Source organism: Typha angustifolia, chromosome 13 (genome assembly GCF_048772165.1).
Source record: "Typha angustifolia cultivar Huaian chromosome 13, ASM4877216v1, whole genome shotgun sequence".
Classification (NCBI taxonomy): domain Eukaryota; kingdom Viridiplantae; phylum Streptophyta; class Magnoliopsida; order Poales; family Typhaceae; genus Typha; species Typha angustifolia.
This window is the reverse complement of record NC_133251.1, coordinates 6,424,640-6,449,161: the sequence shown is the minus strand read 5'-3', so window position 1 is coordinate 6,449,161 and position 24,522 is coordinate 6,424,640. Positions and strand designations below refer to the sequence as shown.

The 24,522-nt window shown below is 36.9% G+C and overlaps 3 protein-coding genes across 4 annotated transcripts; 2 read left to right on the top strand and 1 right to left on the bottom strand.

The window, feature by feature from the left end:
* Window positions 1-6,991: 6,991 nt before the first annotated feature.
* Window positions 6,992-7,722, top strand: LOC140774534 (pathogenesis-related protein PR-1-like). The gene has a single exon (XM_073117564.1). It carries the CDS (start codon window positions 7,065-7,067, stop codon window positions 7,566-7,568), a length of 504 nt encoding a protein of 167 aa, XP_072973665.1. The 5' UTR covers window positions 6,992-7,064; the 3' UTR covers window positions 7,569-7,722.
* A 4,158-nt stretch (window positions 7,723-11,880) lies between these two features.
* LOC140772860 (LOB domain-containing protein 23-like) lies at window positions 11,881-12,484 on the top strand. The gene is made up of 2 exons (XM_073115081.1): window positions 11,881-12,069; window positions 12,206-12,484. The coding sequence occupies exons 1-2, from the start codon at window positions 11,881-11,883 to the stop codon at window positions 12,482-12,484; spliced, it is 468 nt and encodes a 155-aa protein (XP_072971182.1).
* Window positions 12,485-13,076: 592 nt separating this feature from the next.
* Window positions 13,077-24,312, bottom strand: LOC140774213 (metal tolerance protein C4). Of its 2 annotated transcripts, XM_073117115.1 has the most exons (13): window positions 23,884-24,312; window positions 23,741-23,795; window positions 20,513-20,645; window positions 20,327-20,382; window positions 20,082-20,196; window positions 19,887-19,944; window positions 19,698-19,816; window positions 19,361-19,480; window positions 16,734-16,835; window positions 16,579-16,651; window positions 14,867-14,934; window positions 13,572-13,632; window positions 13,077-13,502 (listed from the first exon to the last, which is right to left on the bottom strand). In XM_073117115.1, the coding sequence occupies exons 1-13, from the start codon at window positions 24,182-24,184 to the stop codon at window positions 13,378-13,380; spliced, it is 1,386 nt and encodes a 461-aa protein (XP_072973216.1). In that variant the 5' UTR covers window positions 24,185-24,312; the 3' UTR covers window positions 13,077-13,377. The 2 variants fall into 2 exon arrangements, with proteins under 2 accessions (XP_072973216.1, XP_072973217.1); XM_073117116.1 differs by lacking the exon at window positions 23,884-24,312 and having other exon boundaries at window positions 20,513-20,650.
* Window positions 24,313-24,522: the final 210 nt, after the last annotated feature.

Sequence of the window (24,522 nt, the reverse complement as noted above, 5' to 3'; positions counted from 1 at the left end):
AATGGGAAATTATTCACAACAGGATCCCAGGTGGATAGTAAGTGATTGCCTAGCTATAGTTAAGGCTATTAACGGTATGAGGACAACATGGATTAGACTGTCTACCCATTAGTACTGGAATGTAAAAGGTGGATTTCGTTATACCCAAAAATTAGGGTATGTTTCACGAGCCGCACTAATAACGTGCAGACTCACCGCTTAATCATTCAGTCTTCTCAAGTTTGTAAGATTAGAACATGGACTGATCCACCACCGGTCTTTGATTGTAATGCGTTTCAAATGAAATACTAAATGTCTAAGAACCTTTATCAATATATATACTTGGGAAAAAGTAAAAATATCATAAAGTTTAAAACGTAAAGTTGACTCAGCGTTCAGCATTTTCTAATAAAGTTGGTGCTTAATTTATAAATAATAAAAAGAGAGTACGTTATTTGTAAAAGAGTCTATCATATAAGGTTATTTTCTCCCCTGAGTTGGATGACGTTTTTAGTTGCTATTGCTGCAACCAATAAAATATATGAAAATATAACAGCTTTAATTACTAATTAGACCCTTACATAGTCTTAAAACCGGTACCGGCTTATCTAGCGGGTCATGGTTTCTCCACCGACCTCATCCTACCAGTTGGTTTTGAAGGTGTTAAGATATAAGATATAAATCGAGAAAATTTCCAAGAAAATTCTTCTCCATTCCTTTCTCTCCCATCACATTTGAATTTTATTAGCCGTTGGATATTCTTTATATGACCGACCTCTCTCTTGTGCTCACTATAAATACCAACACATTGAAGCAATCTTATGAGATGCTTTTCTTCTTTTTTTTTTTTACGACAGATATTTCATTATGCTCATATAACGGTTACAACATGATACACAAATAAAAGAAAGATAGGATGAAATTTTGCAATAAGCCCCACACTTGATTGAAAATATGCCAACCAACTTAAGTACCCATTATATCACTACAACAAACAAAAACAGTTGCAAGAAACTTAGACTCAGAGTGCTTCTTATAAACAAGCCAACATCTTTTAACTCTTATGTCCAAACTAGACCCAACATGCATAGAAACCAGCTAATCTAACATTGCCAACCAAACCAAGTCAAGAAATCTAAGATAATGTAAGCCACGAGTAACACTCTACCAGCACGTACTCAGCAATAGCAGGCCAAGGTAGTGGATGTACCACTACCCAATAGCAAGACAACCAACCATTCTCGGTCTTAGTGGGTCGCCGCCGAGTAGTAGTTGAAGCACTAGAGAGTTGGCCATGGGAGTGGGGTGACTAGTGAAAGCAGCAAGGGTGGAATGAAGCAAAATAAGGTTGTTGCTTAAGGCTCTAACCCACCAAAGGGGTCAGCGGACACTACAACTCAAGGGTCAAAGGCGGTGATGGAGAGTGCAATCGGAGAGCAACAATCGAAAAGGTGGAACAGCATGCCGTAGCCAGAGGTGTTGATTGGCAAGGTGGCAACTGAGCTAGAGGTTGCGCCTCAGAGTAAAAAGAGAAAGATCACGGCGGAGCAAAAGGCAAAGAGGGGCGAGCAGTGCAGCAGAGATGAGGAGTGGGCAGTGGAGTGAGGTGCCGATGGGGTTGGGGACAATGGGAATGCAGAGTTGGAGAAAAGAGGGTGGTGAGGCTTGGCTTGGGTGGCCCGGCTCCACCACTATTACGAATCAGATATGGACTGATCCGGACGTAAGAAAATTATGAAAATTTAGATAGTGGTAGCCTCATGAGTTATGGTTCTAATGACTTTTATTTCAACTAAATTGGAGGTTGGGATGAAAAATTAAAAATAAAATAGTAGAGATAGGCCAAAATAGGGCAGGACGGTAAATATCTGATGTTGCAGTAGTCATTGGAGGGTGGTGGACAGCCATAGGGTAGGGTGGCTGCTGGAGGTGATGGTGGCTATGGGTTGGAGATATAATTAGAGTTTCTAACTTAGATCTACTCCTAAAAGAATAAAGACGACTTAACGGCTACGATAAAAAGGTAAATACGGTAATAAGAAAATAACTAAACTTAATTAATTCTCAATGCTTGGATTTACTTGGATTTATAAACAAAAAATCCCAGCCCTCTATACATAGAGGTGTGGTATAAAGAGCCCTATTCGAACTAGCCCTAAAGACTTATACCACTCGAACTATGACTTGCCTTAAAAGCTTATATAACTTAATTAAACATGTCCTAGTGGCTTACGTAACTTAATTAGACTTGCCTTAAGAGCTTACAAAAATAGAGGGTATATTAGTCATTTAAATACATAAATTAATTTAGTTCTATTAAAAATAGCAATTACAAAAGAGTTAAAAGATTTTAATGACAATTCTGACATTTAAAGAATATATAGTGACAATTATGATATGTTAAAAAGTTTTGTAAAAATCCCTATTTGTTTTCATAGTTAGGCATATATAGATGAAAATACATTGCAAATGTTTGCTCTAATTCTCTTCTTCTGCAGCAACTTCCCGCCGATCATCAAACGCAAGCGACAGAATGCAAACAAAGATCTGCATGAAGCAACGTGAGCTTTCAAGGACTCAAGCTCAACAGTAGCTAACGCCTAAGGCCACAGATGATCACTTTGATCTACAGACAGCATGATAGTATATCTTGAGTTCAACCATGGCCAAAACCTATACATTCTGGGATTTATTCACAAGTAAAACAAGTTTCAAGATTGAATAGATGATGATCAATCCATCAATAAAAACAAAAGAAACTGAGTAGTTTCAATCAACCTCAAAATTTGAAACTACTACTTGAAGCTTTAGGTTACAATCAGTCCATTCTTGTCAAATTACATTTCGTAACAGCATGACTGTTAGGAGAAAGTGATAGAAAACTCGAGATAAGAAGATTGTTCTCTTAACACAAGATGAAGTAGATAAAAACTTTAAACTTTTCTTGATATCCTTGCATAAGACAAGACCACATATATATAGTGGTTTACATGACTCTTAGTTATCATTATATGACTCTTAGTTATCATATATAATTCTTTGATTTTCATCATCTAGATAATTCAAAAATTACTATCATTTAAAGGCATAGAAAACACTAAGAGACACCTCAAAATCAAAGCATTATTCTTGAATTCTAGCCAATTAATCTAATTGACTAGTCAAATGGGCTAACTTAATATTCTAACAATAACTGCAACTCGTGAAGCAAACCCTAATAATAGGGTAAGAAGTTATCCACCGTATACATTAGGCACTACAGAAGCGATGGTCCAATGAACACTATGTTATCCCTGGAACAATATCTTTTGGATATCTAATTCAAGCTGATCCAGTTATAATATTCATGCCAAGGAGATAAGAGAAAAAAGAAAACTGTGAAACTTGCCCAATGCCATGTCACTTACCATAATTAACCATGATCTTAAGTAAAGCTGAATCTTCGTTACAATTTGCGACTTCTCCAAACTGTTGAAATGAATAATAACATCAAGTGATGGTTAGTTTGATTATCTGTTAAAGGCTGCTATAGAGTGGAGGTTCTACTCGTGATTCTGAATGAAACCTGTAGTAATTAATGTCAGAAACTAATCTTAGGAGTTTAGAATCAAATAAAGAATTAACCAAGTGAATTTTGGTTGACCTATTACATATTGGTCAATAGAAACCTACAATTTTTCTAATTAATGTCAGAAATCATTTTTTAATTAGAAATCATGAATAGGCTCACAAATACTAATCATCACATGAAGGAAAAGGCTAAGCACGTCAAGGAGTAATAGTGTTTACCTTAAGGTATAATGACATAAGAAGATCATACCTATATCTGCTTTGGATCTAAAGAATCCATGCCCAAATTTCTTTGCTTTCTCAATCGAATAATCTACAACCTGTACGAAACATAACTTCAGATTACAAGATTCAAACATTGCATATAATTATAACAAACTATGCAGCAGTTGTTCATTTCCATCAGTGCTCCAAAGAACATTGAATTTGGTTTTACTAGATTAACAAGATCTATGAGTTAGCAGTCAGTCGGGAAGTCTACCAGAAGACTACATTAAACCTTAACAGTAATTCTTTAGTTTCCACCAGAAGAATAATAACACAACCAACAAATCATTGTAAAACATATTTGCAGTACAGAATTAAAGTTCTAAGAGAAAATTTAACCAACCCAATGGGTTGGACTGGGCTTAGATTTTTATTGTCAGAAAATAAGCAGTTTTAGTGAAAAGCAGTATGCTGTAATTCAAAACAACATATAACTTAAATCATCCAGTTGAATCAAAAACTCTGCCTTCTGAAAGATATTGCCTCTGAAATTTCAGTAAGTGAACTTGTGTCAGCTTAAAGCTCTTCAAATAAAAAATAAATAAAAAATTCAAGGAAGCCAATGTTGAGTAACTACAACTATTTAGAGTTGATTTTCAAACTTTTTTTTAATTGTTTATCACTCAAATGTATAAAACCCAGTTTTTCAACAATATCTTCCTCAAAGCAGGCAACAACTCACAATTAAAAGCTCCTAATACTGGTTATTAGGATGGCTTCAGAAGAACTAATGTTATGAATATCACTTTTGTACAAATGATCAAGAAGAAAGCAGAAAAAGAAATAAAAACAAAACGAAATAATAGTAACATAAGATGAGGATGCAGCCGTTGATTACAAAAGGCAGAAAGGATATCATCTCAGAAAGCAAAATCAACACGTCAAGGAACTATATACCTAGAAGTGATTAAACGGCCCAGCCTGCTCATGCCCGACCCGACTCGGCCCGGACCCGGTTTAAACCTGGCCCGGCCCGAGCCTGAACTACCTATGGGCTGCACGGACCAACCCTTTACCCGCCCCACCCAGCCCGGAAGTCCGCCCGTTTAGCCCGTAACTAGGCTCATTCTGCTATAATATTTACCCATTCTGTTACAGTAAAAACCAACTAAAAAGTTGGTACCTTATCATTTTACATTTTTCTTAAGCACACATTTAAATTTTTTAAATTTTTTTTTAAATCTAGGAACATAAATATTTTTTTTTAAATAAGCTAGTAGTTAAAAAAATTCTAAAAATAACTAAAATGTGAGTTGGGCCAAATGATTGGTGGGTCGGGCCGATCCAGCTCGACCGGCTAGTCCGATCTCTCACGGGCCAACGAACAGTAACTGGCTAAACTATTATAGCTCGGCCCGAGTGATTGATGAGTCGGGCCATGAACAAATATTTAAACTCGATTGGCCCGAAAAACCCTGCCTGAATCCAGCTCAGCCCGCTCGATAATCATGTCTATATATATATAGAGTGCAATACTAAAAACCGACCACCCGCTGCACACTACCAAAAGGAAACAAATAGATCAAATTAGTCCTGCATGATAAATTTTCATAGCTATATGTTATCAAACATGCTGTATCCTTTTCAAAACTGCAGAATTGGATTACAGAAACTTCTATTTGTTTGCTTCTAAGGATATCATTAGATATGGGAAAATTTCCTAGAGAAGGGAAATTAATTCTCTCCATTCCTTTATCTCCCACCACCACATTTGAATTCTCCTAGATTGAGTGCAACTGGCGGAGTGCTTCAACTTGTAGCAATTCTCTACTATTTCCTAAGTTGATTAGAACATACACTTGTATGACTTAGTATTATTCAAGATTAAAGAAAAAAAAAACTAGTATTATTTTTGGCTTCTTAACCAACAAGATTGTGCAATATATTCCACACACGCGGTCAATAGAAAAGTTTTAAAGACGTGACCAGGATTTAAGTTTCTAATGGATCTTAATTTATTAATCGTGGGGTCTCATCGAACTCAGCTTAATCAAGCAGAGTTTAATTTAAGTTTGGCTTAACATTAACTTCGAATCTATGTCAAAGCATCATGCTTCAATTATTGATCATTCGGCCTTGATAAATAAACTCCAACATAATTTAAATTAAACTTGGAGGGTTAATAAATTTATAAAATAAAATAAAAAATATAACCTATATCTATATATATATAAAAGCTTGCGACTCACGCAATCTCGACCGTCCACTCCAAGCCTTGCTCCCCAATCTATGCTTCTCGCTGTTCCAAATCACACGTGACATCATAACTTGTAGCAAATAGAAGGAAATTTATAGCACGTAGCAAATGTACAACCAAATCCCTTAAAGCAAGGGACGCTGATATATACTATATACAAACGTCTATCACGAATTTGTACGCATTGACTAATTTTTGAGGAAGTACTGGTTGACTAACTGTCATGAGTTAAGAACTACACTTAGACTCTATAGATTCTTTTTTTATATAGCGCTTCAACTATCTAATCTCTCATGTTTTAATAGTGTAAAAAGAAAATATCAAATTACCATCTTATTTTTAATTATTCTTAATTTTTTTTTCTCTAAAAAATGAGTAAAATAATCCCTACATTGCGTAAAGTTAATTAGGCAACAGTCATGTGATATTTTTCTAATAAAAAAATTAGATAAATAACTAACAGAATAAATATTTTTGATGCTTTATGTAAATAGATATGGTCTTGAAATTTAAGTACTTCTATTAGATGAATATAGATATCTGATAAGCCAACGAGATAGTAATCTACTATCAGATGGCTAAAGAGAATTAACCCAGCGGCACCCGTATAACTTAGGCACGTTAAGTTCCCAATGTATATAAGGTAAAAATTTCGCTATCTATCCCCAAGGAATAGGAGATAAAATCATATATACGTCATGGCATTCATCTTTCCTTTTCCAAACCTTATATTAGCATGAGCTAGCTGTTAGCCTACATAATTTATCCATGTACATACGTAGCTAAATCTACTAGCCTGCCTACTAACTGCCATCGTTAAGCTATGATATATAATATAATCCGCCGTCTTATGTGCACTCTAATCAAAAAGATTAAGTGCAATGTCCATTACCAAAACATTCTCAAGAAAGAGCAACGTCTAAGCACACTCCACCTCATCAGCAAACAGTCCAACACTTCTATATATATCTATCTAAATTTAAATGCCATCCTGTATATGAATGCCTCCTCATCCCTACATTAATATACATTAAATTCTTAGTGCAATTAAATGGCTTTATCCTCCTCTTCCTCTCTCATCCTACTACTAACCATCCTCTCCCTCACCCATACCACTACCCTCTGCGCCACCTCCCCGTCGGTCGTCATCAGCCAGTTCGTCTCGGCCCACAACGCCGCCAGGCAGCAGGTCGGCGTGCCGCCGCTGACGTGGGACACAAAGCTCGCCTGGTACGCCAAGGCCTACGCGGCGCAACGGCGCGGGGACTGCCAGCTGGACCACTCGCCGGGGTACGCCTACGGGGAGAACATATTCTGGGGGCAAGGGCGTCGGTGGAGCGCGGCTGACGCGGTGGCGGCGTGGGTGGCGGAGAAGCAGTGGTACCACTACGACACCAACTCGTGCTCCGGCGAAGAGTGCAGCCACTACACGCAGATCGTCTGGCGCACCACGAAGCGGCTCGGGTGTGCCAAGATCGTATGCAACAGCGGCGATTCGTTCATGGTCTGCGAGTACTACCCGCCGGGGAACTACGTCGGAGCCCGGCCTTATTAGAAGAAGCCCACGCAAAATTATATCTATATATATTGCATCATATTAATTTATGTTGATTTGTGTTGATGATATATAGTGTGCTATGACGATTGTGATAGTATAAACTTAATCGTGTAACCGGTAATTCTCAGGATTATTTTATCAGTTCTACCTACTAAGTTTCCCCCCTTAAACATCCTCACAATTGGTATCTAGCTGGCTTACCTTAGATGATTAATATATAGCAGGACAGAAATAATAATTGTCTAACCTAATCCTAGCCACTGGTTTTAAGGTGTTAAAAAGTAGAATATAAACCGGGAATTAAAGTCCCAAACTAAAGAATGAAAGTTAATTCTCTCCCACCACATTTTGAATTCTCCTAGCCGTTGGACACTTCCTTATTTGGCCTTCCTCTCTCTATTATTCACTCACTATATGTATAAATCCATCAACAAAGATTCAAGAGATCTCATATATGTACATCTGGAGATCATCTATATAAATCCTTAGCTAAAATTTTGGATATAAAGCCTGCTTATCTAATTATCTAATTGAAACACCCACTTCTAAAAATCACGTGATCCTCACGTGGAGAATTTTCACGTGATTCTCACGTGACCTATCAGTGAAATAATCTCACAAAGTATCTGGACAAGTTTAGAAATACCATAATAATCCAATAAATAATCCAAAGTTACAATATCACAAGCCTCAATAAGCCTCTAGGAATACAAATCCAATCACAAATTTTAAACATAAATACCCTCGCAGGAGCTAAGTCTAACTAGAAATAACATAATAAATAATACTAAATAGGGGAAATGAATCTGCTACTCCTCGATATCCACGTCCTCCAAAATCAGCTCTGAAATATTTCCACCAAAATGGCGGTGAGAAGGGGGCCCAGCAAGTAAAATTCAATAGTAATCTATGAATATTATATTGCATGATAAATAGAAATGCAAATCCATAAATATATCAAGAAAATGTGTACAGTATAACTTTTAATAACTTTCATCATCATAGCTTAATTACATAAAAATCCACACAGAAACTGAGTCACTAATAACATGTCTCACAAAACAACATAGTATCGAGGGGGACTAGTCATTTAGCAGTATTATCGCCCATACATGCCTAGCGACGCTGCATATGACCGATTGTCTATGGTCATCAGACTAAGGACTTCAGTCGTAGGCCCATCAACACCGCTCTAGTAAATCATCACACGCAGCAGATTCATTACTTATAGCTAAATCATCGCACAGAGCAGAATCATCGCATACGACGGTTAAGAGCACACAGCTCGATAGACGCCCTGACCCTACATCCTCGAGTACCGCTAGAACTATAACCCTACCTCTCAAATCATCTTTACTAATATCATACTAGACTAGTCTCCAACTAGGGCGGTGTAATCACCTGAATGCTCCACCAGCTAACGACCTCAGATGTAGACCGCTAATATAATACTATATGATACACTCTACCCTTAACCTCGGGTTGAGTGAGTGAGAGGGGCACTGTCTAGTTGGGACTTGACTAACAATGATACGTGCACGTGGTGCCATGACCTCTATTATTTATTACATCATGATCATCAAAATAACATGTATTATAAACCATGCATAAAGCCTATCATACATGTGCAATAAGTAGTTAATGAAGCAAGTAAGAATTGACATCTAATTAATACAAGCATGAAATAATATGTAATTATTACCAGTAAGAAATGACATTTAATTAATGCAGGTAAGAAATGACATAAGTATACATTTTTCATAGACTAATATAGGGTTCTACTTGCCAGGGATATCTCTGAAATCCGTCTCTCTCCTAATCAGTCGGTCCCTCCTGAATTTCAAGATCCTCCCCGTACAGTAATAGGTCTAATAATTTATAGATAAAACAAACATAAGAATAATGAACTTATAGGACTAACTACCTTTTTGTATGAATTAAGTTTGATTCTCTAGGTCCGAATATATTATTTTATATTAATTTAAAATAGTCATTTATGGTAAAATTAGAGTCATTCACATTTGCAAGTGCCAAAAATAATTGAAAAGGCTAATAAATTCAAATACCTATTTTAATTATGTATTAATCCTAATTTTATTAATAACATGGTTGAGAAAAAAAATAAAATAAATACAATTTATGTAGCTAACAGAATTAAGAAAATAAAAGACTAATAATAAATTAGTCTATGGTCTAAAAGTTGGGCTGGGCTCAAGGCCCAGCATGCTTAGGTGAGAAAGTGTGCTGCTGACTTACCTGCAGCGCACTAGACTGGAGGTGGTAGACTAGATTGGGCTCAAGGCCCAGTCAGCATTATGCTAGGGAAGTGGGCTGTGGGCCTACCCACAGTCCACAAGGCCAAAAGGTGGCTAGCTACAGGTGTGGGCCTCGGCCCACACGGTAGTTGCCCAAATATCGGGTGGGCACCAAATTAGCCACATAGAATTTTGGGGTGGACTGGGCTCACCCTAATTACGAGATCCACAAGGTCAGGTGGACTGGGCTCACAAGCCCAGCCCACCACTAGCTACGGGCGTGGGCAGCACAAGTCGGGTGGACTGGGCTTACAGGCCCAGTCCACTACTGGCTACCGACGTGGGCTGCGGCCCACCCCATAGCCAACACAACCGGTGAGGGTTTGATCAACCCCCACACAGTTCAAACTTCAGAGCAGGGCTGCTGTCGGTGATCCCCGTCGCCGGCAGCTCAGCCCCAATAACTCCTCCCCAAGTCGACAAGTCGACTTGGGTGCAAGAGGGTTTTGAACCACCGGCCACAGAATTGAGGAACTCCATGGCCGGCGGCCATGGAGCTTCCTAGTTCAGTGCAAGATGGGCTCGAAGCCCTCATCCCGAGTACCCATCTCTTCCAAGTGAAGAGATGAGTTAATCGAGGCTGACGAGCGAGGCCACCACCGCCGGTGGTGGAGGCTTGTGACCTAGTAACCTGGCGGTGGGAGGCGACATGGCATCACCTCCCTCGCGCCTCGTGGGTACCCAAATTGGGTACCCACGGCAAGGGGTTGAAGCGGGGAAACTCTCCAGACCGGTGGGTAGTCGACCTGAGGTCGCCGGCCGGCGAATTTCTCCGATGAAGGCAGTAATAAATAAATGCATAATTAATCATGATTTACTAGGAAAAATTCAAATTAAATTAAGGGGGAGATAGAGGCTAACCCGTAAATTAGGATGAGGGGGTTTTGGTTGGCTACCAGCGCTCCGGTGACTCGCTGTCCGCGACAAGGTCTTCGGCAGCTCGGAAGATAAAAGAGAGAAAGAAAGAGCGAGAAAGAGGAATTGCGAAAAGAAGAGAAACTCAAAGGGAAGAGGTGATGGAGTTTAAATAGAGATGAGGCGGAGAGGGCAACGGAGTGGAGTAACTCCGCTCCGACGCACTTCTCTCCCACCTCTCGCAGTTAGGAAGAAGAAGTGAGCACACGCGCCAAGCGCATGCACTGCGGTTAGAGTGCACGCGTATGGCGCGTGCGCTATTTTTTTTTTTGTAACACGGGTGTTACACTAATCAAGGAAACTAGCAAGCTGCTCATAAACATCTTACTCAGCTCTCTTATTAGAGTAACTACGCGCTTAAGCTTGCACATAGACAACATAATCCTTTTCTTGGTAGTATATATTTTTTTGCATCACCGTTCTTTGCACGTACCAACATTAGATATCAGTGCAGGTAGGAACAAGCTACAATACTCAAAAAGATGCACAGATATGAGAAAGATTCTATTTCAAATTCTCCATTACAAGAAGATGCTAGTAAATCCTATAAAGAAAAGGGAAGATAAAAAGAGTTCCGTAGATTGTTTGATTTTGTAGATTACAATAAAAGAACTGTTGGAGGAAAATAACAGATTGGCACGACATCTAGAAACTAGATTTTCCATTTCATAAGCATTTGAGTAGAATCCAGAATTTTCAAATCTCAATAAAACCAAATTCTTTTGACCAACCAAATTCTTGGTACAAACTTGAAAATTTTTTCAATAGAAATTCAAGTAATCTTAGCTCAACAAATTTTTTTAGAAGTTAAATTGTAGGATATAAACCGGGAAAGTTTCCAAAACGATGGAAAATTCCTCTCCATTCCTTTCTCTCCCACCACGTTTGAATTATACTAGCCGTTGGATATTCCTTATATGACCTCCCTCCCTCTCATACTCACTAACTATAAGTACCAGCACACAAAGATAATAAGAAATCTTACAAGATTTTCTAAAGCTCCATGAAATCCCACTCTTATCTTCTCAAAATCTAACGTTGGATTCTTCGTACGTACTACCCAAGTGGGCCGGCCATATATGTCTACCTCCTACTCCAACTTATCCTCCAATGACTCCAATCCTAGGAGGTGTGCTGCATGCAAGTATCTAAGGAGGAGATGCGCTGAGGATTGCATTCTCTCGCCATACTTCCCTGCTTCTCTCCCTCAAAGATTTGCTTGTGTCCATAAGATCTTTGGGGCAAGCAATGTGACAAGAATGCTCCAGGTACTTACGTATACATATACATATACATAATTCTCTCTCTTATCTCTCTTCTCATTAGCTTGTGTGTTATCATACTTAGGCGAATAGATCAAAGAAAAAAAATCTACATTTTTCTTGTAATTCTCTTCTTCTGCAGCAACTTCCAGTCGATCAGCGAGCGCAAGCGGCAGATGCCATCGCATCGGAAGCCTACTGGCGTGTTCAAGATCCGGTCTACGGGAGCGTCGGCGTGATCAATCTCTTGCAGCAGGAGATCTACATGAACCAACGTGAGCTTGCAAGGACTCAAGCTCAGATTGCAATGTACACAGCTCAACAGCAGCCAACTGAGGTCACAAACTTTGGTCCACAGCAGGATAGTGTAACTCTAGAGAGAACATTTCTTGAGTTCAACCATTTCCCAAATCTATTCTGAGATTTGTTCACAGATAAACCAATAATGTCCAAGCGCAACCAATTACCTTTTCTTTTTCTTTTTCTTTTTCTTACGGAATAAGGATCTCTTTCACTTGGGAATTATATCTTGTTGTGATTGTAAAATAGCATAGTGTTAAGAGAAGATGATCTGCTAGTATAATGACTGAAGGTGGCTTTTGTTGCACTGCAGTCTTCACAAGAGAATTGATGCTTCGCATTAGTAATATGATAATTTCCATCTCGACACACGCATGCACACACGCACAAACACACCACGTCATTTGGTTGTCTAATTTCTCCTAGTAATATATTGCACGGCCAAGGTACAGCTAATTTGATGCTAGACATCTCAAGTAATAAATGGTGTTACCTGAGTAGAGGCTTGTATTTAAACTTTTTTTTGTTCCCTTCTTTGAAAGAGAGGAGAATATAACAACAAAGTTTGGCCCAATCTAAAATTTGCATACCATTTAACATGCATACCATGCAAGGTGCTGTTTAAAATTCTTGTAATGTAAACCACCACTATGCTATGGATATATGATCTTTGGTACATTATCATCCTTATGACCAATAATGACGCAAAAATGTGCCAGAAGAAAACAGATTGCATAAAATCCGTAATTAGACGATTGTACATAGAGATGTCTCAGTCTATGAACAGTGGAAATTTGGTTTTGATGCCTTCTTTAACTATAATCACACACCATATTTTTGTTGTTGCAATGATCAGATTACCTTCGGCAAAAGTCAATGGATCCTCAATTCGCCTCAAAGAAATCACGAGACTTAATGTAAGCAAGGTTCATGATTGAATTGGTAATCAATCTATCAATTGAAAATAAACCATATTGAATATTGAATATGCTATGTTGGCCGCAAAATTTGGAACTATTTAAAGACTCCCTCCGGATTGTGTGCCTCAATATCCACATGTCTTATCCCTGGAACAATTTTTTGAATCTCTGATTCAAGCCGATCCACCTCGCTTCCCAAAGCTTCAACGACATCTTCACCTACACAAACAAAATCTTATATGATTCATGCCAAGAAGCTTAAAAACTGAGACTGTTGACATCACCTACCATAATTAGCCATGACCTTAAATAGAGCTGTATCATCCTTGGACAATGCAGCTTCTCGAAACTGTTGATATCACCAACAATTGATGGTTAGTTTGGTTATTTGTTTAAGGCTTCTATAGAAACTGGACATTCTGTTCAAATTCTGAATGAAACTTGTACTAATATCAGCAGCTAATCCTAGAATCAATGTAAAAAATAAATTAGGGACATTTTGGTTGCACTAGTACATATTGGCCAAGTAGTACCCATTACTTACAAGCTACAAGACTACAATTTTGCATAATGTACTAGGAGAAGAGTGATCCCCAAGTGAAATACAACTATGTTTTCCCCAACGGCAAGAAGCAATGTAGAAGCTGTAACCTAAATTTCAGTTTACATCTTTATACATACTATTATCAAGAAATCCTTTGATGTGTGCCACAGCACAAGATTCCAATTTCCGACTAGAACAATAGAATCATTACATAGCAAAATTAAGAGTATTGGATAATAAAACAATTTAATTTCCAAAACATAATTGTGGTCATAAAACTACCCCAACTATTAAGAACTAACTCACTTTACAACAACATCAAGAAAGGCACTAGCAATTTACTGCCCGGAATGGCATTTGAATGCAGGGAAATAGCATATTGTTCCACTGCAATGACAAGCACATATAATGTTCTTAATGTACTAGTAGTAAAACTATTCCAATTATTTGTAACCAACTCTACAATAACGACATTAAGGCAGTAGCAATCTACTGCTCAGAATGGCATTTGAAGGCAGGGAGTTTGCACATTGTTCCACTGCTACCAGAAGCACATGTACTGTACCTAACGTACTAGTACTAATCATGGAAATTGAAAATATATCTAATCCATGGTCAGACGTACATTATGGCTCGCCGTAAGTAGCAAGTAAATCATTTTAGTTCCCTGTTCTACTATTAAAAACCTTTAAAGCTACTGTCCTTGGTCTGATGAACCAAGAGCCTCTCCATTTTAGTTCTGTTCTATGATTGAAAACCTTTAAACCTACTATCCTTAGTCTCATGAACCAAGAGCCTCTTACATACACCTGGATACTTCATTGTCAAACATTGTACCATACAGCTGAGAGGATTTTATAAAGTTCATCAGAACTGTTAAGTACTAAAAGTCAAAAACATACATAAGTACACAAATACTCCTCTCCGTATTGGTAGCATTATACTCCTGGCTTACAAGGTTCGTATGATCATATCAATTCAAGGGGTAGACATTCTAAAGTAATAAAGAACATAATATGAACATAAACAAATACAATACCTGTTTTGCCCATTCCCCACGTCCAGTTCTTTCCAAATAATTTTGTACCAGTACTACCCCATTGAAATCTGCCGCATATAACACAACTAATGAGTTTGTGGCATTTATATAGGAACCCATATAGGAAATGAGACAATTATTGAAAATTAATTAAATAAATAATTCTAGAAAAAAGTCATAAAACTTCTACGAGCTCAGTTACAATTGAGAGAGGGACAGCACCCTCCAAAACTGCTTGAGAATAATCAAACAGGTCTAACCACTTCAGAAATCCACTCTTTAATTAGAAATCACGGGTAGACACTCCTATAAACCCTTTTGCCTTGGAACCAATCATCAAAATGTCACATGAAGGGAAAGTTCAAATTTAATGTAGGTCCTATCAAAATCATAGGAAGTAAGAGAAAGGCTAACCACATAAAGGAATAATAGTGTTAATATACCAAGCAAAAGGCACCTTCATCCTGCTAACTGCAAGGCATGCAAAGCTTATCAAAGTTCCACAAAAATTTTACGTACTCAAACTCCGTTCACAAACTATGTCCATCCATATCTATTTAGGTCATCACTTTGTGCTAAATCAAGTATTAGCGTATCTATTCTTAGTTCTTACTAATTCCTCTCATGTTATTTTAGTCCTCCCTCCCTCTCAAGGAGCTTTTTATTTGAATGAATCAATCCTTCGTAGTAAAGCACTACATGGTTTCTTTCCAGAGCTCAATCGTGATTCTCCTTATCAAAAAGTCAAAAGCATCTTATTCTATTTCCTTTATGGGTGTGACCGCTAACTTTTCTATAACAATATTGTTCCTTAATTCATCTTTTCTAGTAACACCATTCATCCACCTTAACATCCTCATCTCAGCAACACTCAACTTTTGACTATGTTGTTTTCTAGCTGGCCAACATTTAGATCTATATTAATAGGTTTATAGGTGTCTAAAGCAAAATCTCCTTTCAAATTATGAGGTGTGTGATGATCACATAGTACACTAGAGACACTTCTTCATTTTAACCATCCTGGCATCCTGCTGAAATTCTATGTGCAAGATCAAGCTCCACTCGCTATTGAACTATAGATCCAAAGTAAATAATCCTTTTTAGGTACTTGTCCATCAAGAATGATTCCTTCTCCATTTTTATGACTTAATTTACTAAAACTTGTATTCATGGTTAACAAGAGCGAAACCCAATCCCGATTCAAACTCTTTTTTTTTTCTCTTTTTACCATATAGTCATTATTTCTCTTATGGAGAGATCTAACTCCGACCAACTCCGGTATATAATTTTTTAATTTTATTTCTCTCTTAGTTTTTTCATTTCTTCAACTCTCTTTCGTTTTCTTCTCTTTTCTTCTTCTTCTTCACTGCACCAAAGTTTTTCTTTCTTTTATTTAGTTTTCTTCTACTCTCTCTCTAATCTCTTTTCTTTTCAATGTTCACTACACCATAGTTTTTTTTCTTTATTTTTTATTTTTTGTCATTTTTTCTAAATTTTCAAAGATTTTCCAATATTTTTAAATAATATTTAGAATTTACATAATTAAAAAAGTCTGATCCAATCTAGGCGACCGATATGACCGATTCCGATCCCAATTTTTCAAACCCTGGTCACAATGTTATCATCAACAATAAACTCATGCCTAAAAAATATACAAAAAATCTTAAATTATATGAATCACTAAAAGAAATGAACTTATCAGAAAATGATACCTATCTCTGCTTTGAATCTAAAGAATCCTGGCCCAATTACCTCGCTTTTGCAATCATATAGAGCATCAACAACCTATGGCAAACGTAACGTTAGATTACAAAATTCTCAAAAATGTGAAAAAACGCACTTGAATAATTTGTTTTATCAAGTTCACCGGGTCAGACTTCAAAAACTGAAGAACTCTTTCCATGTCATAATCATCAATTGCCCTACCAATTAAAGCATGTCTGTTTCTCTGAATAAGAAATATAGCAACCTGCAACACATAATTTAATGATTACAATCATAGACTAGATGCTTTGAACGTTGAAGCATTAACATAAAAGGAGGCAAAATATTCGGAGAGGCAAAGAAGAAAAGTAACCTCAGCTCTTTTATTCTGAAGTACACTGCGCATAATCGTAACAAAATATGCAGCAGTTCTTGATTTCCATTAGTACTCAAAGAATTTTGTATTTGGTTGTACTAGATTAACAAAGTATAAAAGCTAGCAGGTCAGGGAGTCTACCTCTAGGCTTGACTAAACATTGATGATAATATTTATTTCCACCTGAAGAGTAGTGTTGCGACAAACAAATCATAGTAGAACATATTTGTAAGATGGAGTCAAAGGTCTAAGCGAAACGCTAACCAACCCAATGAGCTGGGCTGGGCTTAGAATTCCTAATGTGCACATTTGTAGACTATACGCATGTCTAGAGATTTTCCTGGAGGAATAGGTCCTGGTTGCATGGCCAAAACTAAAAGCAAGAAGTTTGATTACTTTACTCACCAACTAGCTCCTTAATTGTTATCAAGTCCGCAATTGTTTATTTTTTATTTCTTAATTTTTGGTTATAAAAAATGGCACCAATTCTAAGACAGTTAATTGAATAACAATCGTAAAACAACTGTCAACTTTTCCAAGCCTTCCACCATTCAGAACAGTAATAGAACAACTGTTAAAACTTTTTTCTTTTGATCATTATGTTGTTTGCTCTTTTAATAACCAAAATTTCTTTCCATCAGAAGATAATACATATGATAGAGGGATTAAGAAAAAACTTTCATTTTTTCAAGCATTTCACTCTTCATAACAATAATAGAACAACTAGCATTTTTCCCACTTGATCATTGCATTGTTGCTCTTTTTGTAACTAAAATTTTGTTGCATCAAAAGTGATGGTAGATGCGATTAGGAAAGATCATGATAAGTTATAAGAAATCAAAGAGATACTGAAGGAGAGTTGATAGGGGATAACAACCAGATCTTGGCCAGGTGTACTAAACAAATCAACTACATGCATTAGAATTTAAAACCCCCAAAACACCACAACCAGTCTATATGCCAATACAAGTATTGTCTTAATCTCCAAGTTATTACGGTATACTTAAAATAGGACTCTTGCTAAAGAAGGAACTTAAAAACTAGTAGGGTTCTAAAAATAGAAAAAAAAAAATGCAACAAGCAACAATTTTAAAATAGCTAGGCTTGAAAACTAAGATTTGAAACGAAACTTATATATTTCCTAAGTTGGTAACCTAATCCCCAAGATAAGCAGTTTCAAGGGGTATTTTTCATAATACCATCAAGTTGTCTAAAATAAATAAGATAATAATTTTTATTTATCACAAATGCACCTAACTACAATCAAAATCAAGTTCCTAATCTCTTTAAAGTGGCCTGCCTCTGATCAATGCTAGCAACACATTTGCAAGGAAGATAATCTGGTGATGCTGTTACAGTAGGTGAACCTACAGGTGCTACTTACATATGTACTAGTAGCTGGACATGTTCAGAAATAATGAAATTTAGTGTTGCACAAACTCCCAGTAGCTGCTTCATCAGACAACTATCCAACATAGCTCTCTATAGCCTGGTAGTAGTTGAGACTGGAGATAACATCCTTCCCAGCTGACTAGAGCTTTTGAGGCAGATTAAAGCCAGAAGAGATCTTTTTGACTTCATCCTACCTTGCGTTACACTTCAAAATGATTGAGCAAATGGATGAAGAAAGGGAGAGGAGTAGGAAAAGTAGAAAAAGAGTTTAGAGCATTTCCTTATTTACTTGCTTGTTTGCATGCCCCCTGTTTTACTGTTTCTTCAATAGAATGACTGGGTTCAGGGTTTAGGGTTTGGAAAGAAAGCAATGTGTTACAAACTGATGCTTGCACTTTTATCTATCCAAATACAAATGATCAAGAATGGAAATGGGTGGGGGGGGGCAGAGAGAGGAGGAGTCATCTCAGATCTAATACTGACAAACTTTACTTGGTCAAAGAAGAAAGAAGAAGAAGAAACAAAAAACTAAATAAAATAACACTTGCATAAGATGAGGAGGCAGCCCCTGATATAAACGATAGAAGGATATCATCATCTCAGATAGCAAGACACCAAGACTAATGCATCAAGAGAGTTATCAGTGCAATAGCAAAAGACTACCAGTTACGCATAACAACCAAGAGGAAACACATTCATCAAAGTGGTCTTGCATGATAAATTTTCATATGACTATGAAAAAAAGAGGAACTAAGCTGGCTGTACATTCTATCAGTTGGAGATTAACTCTTTTCTTTAACACTGAAAACCTCTGACTAGATATAAATATACATAATTAAAGTAACTACTTAGAGCAAATTTATTCTAGAGTGGTCACTATAAGCAAGTTTGCCAACCTTTCATCAATTTAGTCAATCAAATCTTACAAATAGGTGGCCAATTATTAACATTGGAAGTAATATAGTCGACTTAAGAGCTATAGAACTTTCAAATATATCTATCAATAATGAAAGAAAGCATACCATTCCAAGCAAATTCCCAACTATGATGGAACCAACTGGGTCATATATAGCATTTCCTGTGGTCTGAACAGCCACCAATGATGCTGCAGCGATAGCAAGACCTGTAACAGCAGCACCATCCTACATAATAACAACTAGGTGAAGATCATATATGAACATAACATCAACAGATTGCAGTCAAGAGAAAACAGATGGAAGAAGCAGTATGAAATAAACAAATAAATACATAAGTTGATACTAAATCAAACATAAATTGGTTGGGGAAAAAAGCAGCATTAAGTAAAAACCAATTAATGCAGAACAGGTATGCTATGATGTAGTAGATACATTTAACTACCTCTGCCATTACAGCAACTGAAGTTGGATCATGACCACGCCAAACATAGTCCCACATTGTCATTCCTTCTGAAGCGGCACCTTTCTTGACAGCTTTGATAGCAACAAGCAGTGAAGCACCTGTCAAAATTTTAGAATTAGTCACCAATTGAACTGCCAAAAGAAGACAATTTAGCTTTATAGGTTTTACCTTCAATAAGAAATGATCCACCAATAACTAGGGCAGCATAATGAATATTTTCAGGCAGCTGTCCAAAATTCCAGACAAAAGACTGAGAGAAGGTACTAATATTTTTATGAAAAAACTTTACTAGGCAAGAAAGAGGCTAGTCCATTCTGGTGCACACAATTTTCACAATTAAATAATGTTTTTAACAAAACATACGTGAGAGCTCCACAAGTTCTGAAATCCATGCACAATTGTGGCACCAGAACCCAGGCAAAAGATACCCACAGCAGATATCAAGGACCAAACAAACCTTTCTTTAGAATAGCCATAACTGTAGACAAAATAAAGGAAATATTAATAGCTCATGAGTAATGACAAGACATTTGTCTATCAGCTCCTAAAATCAATAAACATTCAACTTAAAGATAAATGACAAATAATAAGTAGTTAGAAAAACTCACGGGTGCATAGCATCAGGAGCACGCCTCGAGCTACTCAAACCGTAAGCAAGAAGGGCCTAAAATATCAAAAGAGTTAAAACCTTTGATCTGTAATAAGGATGGAATATTGAGAAAACTAGATGCAATCTCAGAGAATGAGGGTATGCTGAAATGTGTAGATTATCTCATGCCAAAAGCCACAAATACCTGGTTTGCAAAATCAGCAATTGAGTGCACCAGTTCAGCTAACATAACATGACTAGAAGTCGCAAACCACACCCCAAACTTGAGAGAGAAGACAAGAAAGTTGCACCACAATGCTGTGTTAACTGCTTGTTGGCTGAACTAAGTCATTTGATTAACAGTTAGCTAATGGAAGGAGAAACTCAAGAAATGTATAACGACACATCTTAAGAAGATCAGATAATCCGAAATGAACTACCTCTATTCATTTCCAGTTAGGTTGCAGAGTTTTGTTTTTTTTTTTTTTTTGGTGCTAAAATTTGATAGATGTTACCTTTTGGCAGATGTTTTACGAATTTGAATAAGACCCAACTTAGATTGCATGCCACAATCTCAACTCTTATAATTTTCAAATGGAATTGTCTTATTTGTTCTTACAGTGTAGTACATCTAAGACAGTATTTTAGATAATCTATTACGAAAAGTTTTTGCTAATGAATTGTCATGTGCTTGTCTAGATACTCTTACAAGTTACAACAGAAAATTCTCTATTAAATAAATAAAAGCATAGTCAAATGTATTATTCTAAAGTAGAAGCATATGTTCCCCTATTTATATGCATACATATGCATGTGTCTGTGTGCATATTGCCTACCCCAAGCATATTTGTATCCTTGTGTTTCAAGAGCTCCCCTCGTGACACCTGTGATTTTTTATCTATATCATGCATCCATGTTGGAGGTGAATATCTATAAAAGGGCAGTTGCATGTCATGCATGACCACTGAAAACAACTAAGGGATGCCACGACGTGTATGTGCGCTCTTAAGTGTAAAAATAGAAGGCGATCGTGCAATCGGGATTCCAATAATCTAGTCATTGCCAACTATATGGTCTAAGTAATCTATTCAACAGTTATTGCCGATCAACTAAAAACTACAAGTTGGATGTAAATACTAAAATGGGTGTCCCAATGCACATGGCTCCACCATTAGGGTTTGAGGAACTTCCTAATCCACACACCATAAAGCATATGTAATTAATTGCCAAGTCCGTGAACCCAAAAGATTTCATCCTTGTGTTGGCCTCAGCAGACAAGTCAACCTTTTTTCATTTTTCCCACTAAAATGTATGACTCTCTTCGTACCTTTCCCACTTCTTGTCATAATTTTCCAAGTAGGAGCTTGACTTAAAATAAAAGAAGTCGTCTGTCAGACTGCGAATTTCAAAGGCTCTTAGTTATGACTTCTGCTAGCACCAACTTTCAAACTTATCTATAAAAGCACAGACCAGATTGGAAAAAAGGATAAGATAAGATGTTCCATGATATACGTGCCCTCTCTGGTACAAACTATAATGTCCTCACCTAGAAGACCTCATCAACCTGCCATCCAATTGTAAGATAGTAAGAAGAAGCCAGCACGTGTGAAGACAGTTGTCCCACCGAACCAGAGAATAAGGGACCTCAAGAGGAGGCTACAAATGTAATAAGAATTCTGCTTCTTCCAGAGAAATTCAATTTAAAATTTTCATGTAACTCCACAAAAAGAGAGTTTTTGACCAAACTAACCCTCTTATAAACTTTATTTCTCCAAATAAACCACATCTCAAATTTAGTACTAAAACGGATCATTCTTACTGTAGCTGTCTGTAAAACGATGATAAGTTCAACATTTTCCTTTTAGATGAGTCCATCATTTTACTTTTAGATGAGTCCAATGTTTTAACTTCTAAGTAAAATGCTGATCCTATGAGCATTTTATTAAAAGAAAAATGCTGAAAAATTTCAACACTTTACGAGAGAAAGATGATTCTATCTTTTCCACATAAAACACTAATTAAGTGTCTTATTATTAAAAACGCTAACTATTCAACATTTTATTTAAGACAATGAACCACTCAGTTTCTCAAGTCATAACTTTATAACCAATAGTCCATTTTGGACTATAATATGTCACTATGAAGACGAAAAAAAAAAAAAAAGAATGTAATAATTTTTATCGAAGCTTAATCAAACTTCAGATGAGAAAAATATAAGTAAAAGTATAAAGAATAAGTTTAAAGTGTCGTAACTTTGTACTCAATTATCTATTTTAAATATGTCGTTACGAAGATATGGAAAAAAATTTATGGGTTGGAATGGCATTGCGATTCCCCGCAAGCGACCGCGCTCAGAATCACAAAATTAGATAGCTCTTAATTTTTGTTTTAAATATTTTTCCCAATTTTTTCTGAGAAAATGTTAACTATTTAGCGTTTTCTAAAAAGTAAGACGCTGAATAGTTTAGCGTTTTATAAAAGGAACTTTTTGACGTTTTCATCTAAAAGTAATGCTAATAAATTCAGCGTTTTACTAATAGTAACGATAAAATAAACCCATTTTAGCATTAAATTTAAAGTGATGTCTGTTTCAGTAAATAAAATTTGGGAAATTGCTAGTTTGGTCAAAAAATCCACAAAAGGACACCTGATAAATTATAATTGGATTCATTTTGCAATGTCATAATCACAAGGTGCAACAAAGATCCAAAACTGAACACAGAAGGGAAAGAATTTATCACAAATCAGATGGTTTTGATGAAGGGGATGTCTCCTGATTTTGCGACAAAACAAATTTGTTTTGTGAAGGAATATGGGGAAGTTAAACAGAAAATCGTCAACTGTGAGATACTGAGGAGAAGGGGAAACCAGTTGGCAGGCTACATTAGCAGAGCTTTGGCTCAAAATTCATATATATATATCATGTAATTTTAGACAGTGTGAATGCTTAGTTTGAGGGCGTCAACTAATTAATCTTGAAGATCATTAATCTCTTGCATGCAAGTAGTCAAGTACTATAAACCTATTGAAGGTGTCAATACAAACCAAAAGAATTGGCAGGAAGAAGTTGGATTAAGTAACTACTAGGCAGCTGCAACAGTAGCTAGATGACATCTATTACAGCATGTCTACAAAGACCTCAATATATGCTATAAAGAAGAAGCTAGAATTAGAAGTCTTTCCTTCATATATCTTCGGTGCATGAACTTATTATAATCCAGTTCATCTCCACTGTTATACCTTGTTGTTTAAACAATACAACTCATAAAATGATTAAAAAGCATGCTTCCTTTAAAATTTGTATGTTAGAAGTATACAAGTAAAATCTAACAGAAAGCTAGACGCATAACACAAAAACAAGAAGGGGCTTGTGCACAATAATTTGGACAAAACCCAAAAGACAAGAAACAAAACAAAAAAAAAAAATCTTTACCTGGCCTCGTCATCAAATTCTGTTCTCTTGACCTTTGCAACTCGAAGAGAATAATCTGCAAATCAAATCCAAAACAAAATTACACAAACCCAACCAAACCCAACAAAGCAGTAGCCAAGAACATCTATACGGTGAAACCCAACTGCGGGCAAACGAGAGGAGAGCAGCAGATGACGAGAATCCCCTAAACGACGCCCCGGGAGGAGGAGGAGGAGGAGGAAGAAGAGGAAGGAGAGAAGGGTTCCGAGCACGACTTCCCGGGAAGCGATAGCGGAGCTCAGGCGGGGGAGTGGTCGGCGTCGATTCCTCGGGTTGGTGTTGTTCTTCTCGTTGAGTGAAGTGGGGAGGGAAAGCGGAGAGGACGGGAGAGGAGAGTTTTGGGCGTGGGAAAGAGGAAGAGGAGGAGAAGAGGAGGCGGAGAAAGGACGAGCGGGATGGAAGCATCTAAATGGATTAAATCTGCTGACGCTGCCGCCGCAGCGCAGCTTCCATCCAAGACGAGAAGACGAAGCAGGAAGGAAGGGAGCGAGAGAGGAGGTGATAGTGGAAAAGGAGGAAGAGAAGCAGGTGAATGCTGAGATTCCTCCTATTTGTTATTTTTTGGGTTAAATACATTTTATCTCATCTCAGTGACGTTGTCTAAAATTATTTAATCTCTGTGTACTTTGAAAGTTCTCTCAACAAATTTATGACTAAAATTTAATCGAGTATAATCATGACTATTTTAATAATTTTATTATAGTATATCAAAATTTGTATGTCTTTTTTAATAAACACAATAT

What these genes read in the sequence shown, in the direction of transcription:
- LOC140774534 (XM_073117564.1), top strand. Translation starts at nt 7,065, where the DNA reads ATGGCTTTATCCTCCTCTTCCTCTCTCATCCTACTACTAACCATCCTC.
- LOC140772860 (XM_073115081.1), top strand. Translation starts at nt 11,881, where the DNA reads ATGTCTACCTCCTACTCCAACTTATCCTCCAATGACTCCAATCCTAGG. An exon ending in ATGTGACAAGAATGCTCCAG is followed by an intron (nt 12,070 to 12,205) that starts GTACTTACGTAT and finishes CTTCTTCTGCAG; the next exon opens with CAACTTCCAGTCGATCAGCG.
- LOC140774213 (XM_073117115.1), bottom strand. Translation starts at nt 24,184, where the DNA reads ATGCTTCCATCCCGCTCGTCCTTTCTCCGCCTCCTCTTCTCCTCCTCT. An exon ending in TTGCTGATTTTGCAAACCAG is followed by an intron (nt 20,383 to 20,512) that starts GTATTTGTGGCT and finishes TTGATATTTTAG; the next exon opens with GCCCTTCTTGCTTACGGTTT. An exon ending in GCTCCTGATGCTATGCACCC is followed by an intron (nt 20,197 to 20,326) that starts GTGAGTTTTTCT and finishes TTTTGTCTACAG; the next exon opens with TTATGGCTATTCTAAAGAAA.